General features: G+C 27.6%; 1 protein-coding gene across 5 annotated transcripts in view; it reads left to right on the plus strand.

Moving 5' to 3' along the window:
- The first annotated feature begins 306 nt into the window (after positions 1–306).
- Positions 307–8,070, plus strand: part of MCU (mitochondrial calcium uniporter) — a 516,099-nt gene continuing 508,335 nt past the window's right edge. For all 5 annotated transcript variants that reach the window (XM_067053485.1, XM_067053353.1, XM_067053456.1 and 2 more), the window contains exon 1: positions 307–462. In XM_067053485.1, coding sequence (XP_066909586.1) covers positions 458–462 — 5 coding nt within the window. In that variant the 5' untranslated portion in view covers positions 307–457. The remainder of the gene's footprint in view (positions 463–8,070) is intronic.

Here is an 8,070-nt window from a genome sequence, read left to right on the forward strand (position 1 = left end):
TTGTTTTTTTTTTTGTTTCAAATCTCCTTTATTCATAAAACTTGAGATGTTAGATAGCGTTTTAGTAAAAGAGCTAACTTGTTTCAACAGCAGTTCATTATGAGGTCTTGATATTCATTAGCTAATTAACATAATAAAAGAGGTTTGAAATAATTCTTCCGACGAATTTCGTGTCTATTACTATTTCTCATGACACCTTTAACCATACCTCTTCAACACGAAATCAACAGATAATTGCAATTAATAAATTAAGAGATGAAGAGGAGTGAATGGAGACAGCGGTGCCTAGCGGCGAGGATGGGAAACGCGCCGGCGAAGCAGAGCTCAGTGTGAGGGGGGAATGGGAACATGGCGGTTGGTTGTGCGCTGGCTCGTTCCGCTAACATCTTTTTAGTGTCTGACATCAGTCGAATATTCGTTACCAGCTCCAGTATCACCCTCGCGTCGTCTACTAACAATGAGGTAAGTCTAGAACAATTATTTAATTTTAAATTTTTTCGTTACCGGCAGAACTGTAACCTCCTCCAGCCCGGAGCGGGAACTCCTCACTGTTTCAAAGTTTCTCTTTTGTTAATTGAAAGTGCAGTTCGTTTGGAGTCTTGATAGGTCGTCGTGATTTAGCAAAAGTCAAAGAATGCTAAGTATGTTCAAGAGAAAATGCATAATTCCACCAAATAGAAATGCTTGATCTCCAACTTTATTTTCAAAAAAATATTTGTTAAATTTTTTATATATTTTAGTAAGTAATTCAGTAATTTTACAGTGTTGGTGGAACAAATGTATTTTGTATTAAATAGTTGTCCTTATAAATAAGGCATGTGGTGAGTAACCTACATTCCATATACGCTAAATGAAATATCAGTGTTTAGTTCTTTAAGCTATGTTTATGTGATTGAAAAACCTCTTGTTCAGTTTATAACTTAGTTTAAGTAGTTTTTTCTTTATTAAGAATTTTTTTTTTATAAGATGTCTTTTTTTTTTTTTTTTTGTAATATTCATGTAGATATTATATTTGTAGATCGGGCTGAAAATAGCCCTGCTCGGAAAAATTACAGCAGTACTTTAAATTTGATGTTTAGTATGCTGAAGAATTCTATAGTTCAATATTGCTCTCCTCTTGGAATTCTTATACTCATTTGGTTGTAAAATTATTTTAGAAGAAACGCTTTTGAAAATTATATTGTTTAATTTTTTCATAAGTTATTCGCCTTATATGTTTAAAGAGAACGCATAGAACAAACTGTAAATTGATAACAGCTATGTGTCAAACGTACAGCTGTTAGATATGAGTCATTGGTGATAAGATGGTTTATCCATACGTAACCTGCTACGGCTTCTGAGTCGGTGAAGGTCGTTCCTTGTGTCCGATAACTCCCTGTTTACATTTTTTTTTCAGTCTCCTGATACTTCAGCTTGCAGATTTTCATCTTATTTACCAAACAAGTCCATAATACTCTGGTTTGTTTGTTGCACAGGTACAATGTATTCCTTGGCCACCTCATTGTCTTAACAACCAAAATATAGGTTAAAATTATATAAATTATTATTTACTTCGAATTTGTTGAATACTTGTTTCTGCATTTACATTTAAAGGATACATTTTAAATAATTTATATCATACATTTCAAATAATTTAAATGAAAGATTCAGGGATTGTGCCATTGGTTCAATACCAAAAATTGTCATGAATTATTTGATGCGACATTCATGTAATAATTGAATTTTTAGCCATAACATTGCCATGCTTTTTCGTTATTCATACAATAAAAATTTATAATAATTTGATTCTATAATTAAGTAAATAATAATCTTGCAAACGTCTTAATCTTCACTTTCGTGATGTCTTAAGCACAGGTTTTTTTTTATTTCCTAAGATTTAATCTATAAGTATTAAAATAAGTAAATTTAAGTATTGGTGTAAATAGTTCAAATTATGTATCATTTTAAGTTTCAAAGATCAAATTAATTCAAGTATCGAGTTTCTTTGTAAATGTATATACCATATTTTTCCTTTTAAAAAAACTTACTAACCTTACTTCCGTAAAATATTGCCAAGAAAAAGGTATTGTTTTATAATAAATGAATTCGACTAAATGCTATAATTAAAAATTTCATCTCATATATTGAACAAATTAATTGCTTACACAATATGTTTATTCTAGGTATATTGATGTGTTGTGTGAAGTTATATTATGCCATCTTAATTTATTCGACGCAAGATAATGATAATATATATTATAAATATGATTTTCTGTTTAAATAATATTGCAGTCATAATTTACTCAGTATTTTTGTTTTATTTCAATGCTCATTTTAATTTAATGTAATATGCAATACTGTGTTGCCTTTATATTTCGATCATCTTAATGTTATTAATGATAATATTTGTTAGGAATAAACGGCGAAGGTTCTTCTTTGCTAAATCTGAAAATAGCTTAAAAATGATTTTCTTATACCTGAAAACTTTAAAGAAATTTAGCTAGAACCGTTTTAGATTTAGAACCTTTTTTGTTAAATTATTTAACAAATTTTTTTTTTTTTTTTTTTTTTTTTTTTTACTTTATTAAGTTTATTCACAACTGTAAAAGTATATTTAACAAATTAGAATCAACATTAAAAATATTTTTTATTATTATTTTATTGTTTACAGCCATTTGTTTGAATGAATACCGTAATGTAGTTATTGGTTGTCAAAATTATCTGATGTAGTTTCAATCATAAATTATTTTAAGTAAATGGTGTGGAATCGTCTATTTCAATGCTTCTTCAATTACGTTATTTCTTGTGCTAAATTAGGATTTTTAGTTAATATTTGCCAAAGGAAAAGAAGGGTAAATTATTAAAGCCTTTATTCTCTTTGTAATTACAAGTATTCTTTTAATTTTATTAAAACTTTGCATATAACGCTTTCATAAAGCTCCAATAGATGGGACTGATAATAAATTAAATAAATAATTTTTTTTTTTCCGTGGCACTGTTTAAATATTATTTTCTATAATTATTTTGCGGGGTAAAGAACCTTAATTTTCTTTAGAGTGGTTTTAATTATGTAATCATTTATATAACATAATGAAATTTCATGAATTTGATCCGTCAGATCAGATCCCATTGAAATATATTTTGCCATCATTATCATTAAACCAAAAATAGTTCATATTAATGATCGTCCTGATCTCTCTAAAATTTACTGTTTCAAAGAAATTATAAAGATTCTTATTAAGTTTTTCAGCAATATTTAGTATGATATTGATTGTTTTGTTGACCGGGTCCAGAAAAATATTCTAGCCTTACTCAGTATTTTACCTTTATAAAGTTAATTCAGTTCAAACGTTTATTTTAAGTATTAATTTAATGATTCGTTTGACCTTACGTATGAAATTAAACTTTGTATATTTTTGGTTTGTAATTAAATATCCAATTCATGATGTTATATATTTTGTATTTTCTGGTTTATTATTAATTATTTTTCGCAAAGAGTTATTAAATTTAGTAAATTAATAAGAAAGAAGAGTTGGAGATTTGATATTTTTCCTTATTGAATTGTTTATTGTTGAAATATTGAAATGTACTTAAAAGAAGCATAGTAAAAAAAAATATTTTCTTAAAATGTAAGTTATAATCCTCATCCCATTTCATAAAACTCAGGTATATTTTCTCAAAATTAATTTTTTGTATAGAAGTACGAGTCAAGGGCAAAAGTTCAGTTTAGTAAATATGAGATTTGTTTTTGTTTATACGCTTCAGTGCTGACAAAATTGTTTAATTATAAATAATCAAATAATAATTTTTCATAATTATACCATTTTGTAAATACTGAAGCTATGTTTGGTTCAAAAACAGGTAGATAGGAAAAAAGTTAGTATTCACTAAATTGTAACCTATACATCCACTCATATTAAGCAGCTAATCTCAGATGGCCGAAATTGAATCATTTATATTAATAAAAGTTGTTATCTGACGAAGGATTCTATCATATGTCGTAGGTGTTCTAAAAATATTTATAAATTAATTTTTAATATATGGTTATTGTTTTTTGTTAGGTAACAAATAAACATTAAAAAATAAAATATCAATTCTAGCTACGTGGAAAATCTTTAAAAAGAGAAATATTATCACGTACTCATTAGGCTTGTTGGATAACGTATGAAAAAAATAATTATTGTTCCAAGTAACCAATTTTATTTTCTCGCTATTTAGAGTTTTTTTTTTTAATTTCTGATAAAGTTTCATCTAATTACCAAAGCTGACATTCCAGGCCCAAAATGTTTTTTTTTTCCTTACTTTTTAAAATTTTTTTTTTCATTCTTTGAATTTAATCTCGCTGATCGACGTATAAATTTTTCTTGAAATATTCTATAATAGGTTTTTTTTTTTTTTAAAAAAGGTTTATATTATTTTAAGAAGCATAGAGCTCACAGAGGAAGTAAATACGTTATATTTTAAAGTGATTGACAAAAAACGAAATGATATTTTAACAGTTGTTGCAATTATTTCTTGACTGCTTTAGTCATACTTGACTCTGTTGATTGATGGTTGGACACTAGCAATCTTTTTAAAATGAACATAAGTCAGTTACTATGTTGATCAATTGGTAGTTTGAATTGGAAATTCTTTGCTGATCTAAGGATGAAAGTTGAATTCTGGTACCTGCTGGTGGACTGGGTAAGCTTGATACTACATACCATAATATATATTTCATTAGGAATAAAAAGTTAACTTAAAAAATTAAATTATTCAGTTGCTAGTGTAACCAGAAAACGCTTTATTCCGATATTCAGAGTGAATGTGTAATGTCATCATATTCCAAATCTAACATTTTGTCAAAAGGAATAAATACTTCACAAGAATATCTCCAAAATTAACGATTCAGAAAAATATAAAATTGTATTTTACGGATTTTGTCAAAACTCTTGTTAGATCTATATCACATCAAATATGATCTGTCATAAACGCAATAAAAAATATATATATTTAAAAATTAAATTTTTATATTAAACAATATTTTCAAAAAATGTTGTTGTAATACATCTTTTTGTAACTTATAGTTTTAATTATATTTTTGATTTGTTGTAAGTAATATCTTTTATTTATTTTAAAGTGCTGTGAAAATGTTATATATTAATTAATAGGAAACGAGAAAAAATAACAAAGGTGTAAACTTTATTGCCACTCGTTCCATTCAATATCTACAGAAGTAGCTCCCATAAACGGAGACATAATTCTAGTATTGATGGTAGTAAAGGTATTAATAATTTCTGTATCCTAAAACTCTTGTCACGCGTTTTGAATTTTTAAAATTCTACTCTTTTAAACCGATTGTTATTCTTCATATTTAGACCTATTATTATGGTTATTCTATTGTTATTATTGTTTTTCTTTTTTTCTTATGGTTATTCTTGGAGTCTGAAATTATCTTTAAATCAATTTTTGCGATGATTAGTTTACGGAGAAGCCTATTTGTTCTCAGAGTACATGATTCCGGTACATAAATAGCTGCCAATAAAAAAATCACTGCAAATAATCTTATAAATGATTCTATACCACATTTACACGAAAACGCGTTTCTTGCGGCTTAAAACTCCTCCTAATTAGCTAATTGCAATACGTTTAATAAAGAATTGAATTAGCTATTTATTTGTTGTTTTTCGCCTGTAACTCCTAAACAGTATATCGTAGTGAAAAGGTTGTACTATAAGAAATTTAACAGCTTTTAATTCTGCGTCGAATGAGTCCTATTACTCATTAATTTGGTCGTAAAAGGCGTAAACTATAATTTTTTTTTTAATTTTGTTAAACACAAAGTTACAGGTTTTAGTACTTATAAGACCTATGTGTCATGGACTACATATCGCTGCTTTGCTTGAATAGTGGAACATCTGACAAAAAAAGTTATTTTTAACATTTGAATATTAAGTCGTGGTTCTTTCATTTTGGTTTTGCGATGTGTTAGTAAATATTACAATCACTCTTGGTAAAATGCTGTAAACATTAATATAATTTTGCATTTATCTTATTCATAAAAAAAAAAAAAAAAAATAATAATATATTTGGACGAAGAAAACTTACGTATATGTTTAAATCCAACAATTATATATATATATTATATATTATATATATATATATATAATGGCGAATCTTTTTCTGTACTCGTAAAATTGTATATATGCTGAATTTATCAGCAAACCATTTTTTATTTATTTATTGTAGTACAGGACCCGTTTTTGTATATACAATAGCTATACTGTCGATTTGAAGGCTATTGCTCTCTTGAGATATAGCTCCTGCCATTTATAAACTTTATTTCGTGCTCAGAACGTTTATATACGTTATATTCCGATCATTTTATAAAATCTATGAATATTTATCTAGGTACATGATTATAGGTACATATATATATATATATATCATATAATTATTTTTTAGAATATTTTGATTGTCACACTCATAAAAATGCGTGGTAATAAAAATGAAGTGAAATCTAACAAATATTAAATTTTTACTCCTGTGTTCTATATAATCAAGTAGATATGTGATTTAAGATTACTCTTATAAAATTAATTTTCTTTCTTACCAATTTATCAAATGCATTTCTTTCTATAAGCCCTCTCTCTATTGTGTGACTGATATTTTGTGAAGAACGTAGTCTAACCTCAGTTCTAATCATTAAATTAATTAATAAATATTATTTAACATTTAGAAATGGGTAAAAAGCTCAAATTTAATCATTGTTATTGAAGTCACTTATTAATAATCTATGTGATTAACAATTACAGATTGATTAGCTCAATTCCAACTAAATATAGTAAGGGGAATAGAATAGAATTAAAAAAAATTATTACACAATGGTTAATTATTTATGATATTAGTAAATAAAAAACAAATGAGTTTCGGAATCATTAATCAAATGATAAATGACTAATCATTGACTCCCCAAATATAAACATTATTAAATTATATTCTGAATAATTGAAAATAATTTAGTTTGAATGGGAAGATTTTGGTCTGGTTGTTGAGTTTCATGAGGATAGAGTTTAAAGTTAACCCGCCCTGGCACCGTCGCAGTAATGAGGTTGATAAGTTGACACCTCAACTGCCTCAATGCCGTTGCAAGCTCAGGGAGTTTAGTGACTGCCTCGCGACTGCTTACGGGGGTCGACTTTTATTTCTGTAGTGGTCCCACGAGATAAAAAAAACTTGATTCCCATCATGGTTAGAATAGATTGGTTACCTCTAGATAACCTCTCCACCCCGCCGGAGATCAGAAATGACTAGAAAATGGGTCATAAAAAATAATTAAAAAAAACTCCCGTAGCTATAAACTACTCCATAATTATATTTGTTCTTCTTCGTCAGCAGAAAATCTTGAAAATCCTCTATCTTGACTTCTAAGAAATTTCCCTTAAACACACTCCTTGTAGAAAAAGAGTGACCTCTTCCTATTCGTTCTTTATGGTCTCCGAATATCAATTTCACAAAATGAATGACCTCATTCAGTTATATTTCCTCATTTTCCAAAACTGTTTTTATATTTGCTGGTATTCCTAGTTCATTTAATCATCATGAGTAAAAGATTCAATCTTCAAAGATATGAGAGTTATTGTCAGTCATTTCTAAGACTTCTGGTATTTTGGTGAAAATGTGTAAGACTTGTATGGATAACTTCCTCTCTGTGGTTGCTGCAACTGGAGCTGCTCCATGGTTTTACTTCTTTCATTGGTGCTTTCAGTTTATTTGGAGGCCTATTATAAGTAATTTTGTATCAACCTTCCCTGTATAAGAAATGAGAAATCTATAGCTGACCTCTTGGGAGACGTTGTCTTGTTGGAATTTGTGGGAATTAAAATAACGAAGAAATGAAATTACAGGAAAACTAAATAATACTTTATGAACCTTTCAAAAATAATTTAAAAATTAGTCATGCTAAAACACTACGAATAAATTAATTTTTATTAATATATTCTTGTTTGAAAGTAGATTAGTTTATTTAAAAACAAATTTGATCCTTTTTTCTCAACTTTATTCTTTTCAAAACCTTCCAACGTTTCGACCCTCAGGTCATTTTCAAGGATA

Source organism: Halyomorpha halys, unplaced genomic scaffold, assembly GCF_000696795.3.
Source record: "Halyomorpha halys isolate HHAL.00 unplaced genomic scaffold, Hhal_1.1 Scaffold169.1, whole genome shotgun sequence".
NCBI classification, from domain to species: domain Eukaryota; kingdom Metazoa; phylum Arthropoda; class Insecta; order Hemiptera; family Pentatomidae; genus Halyomorpha; species Halyomorpha halys.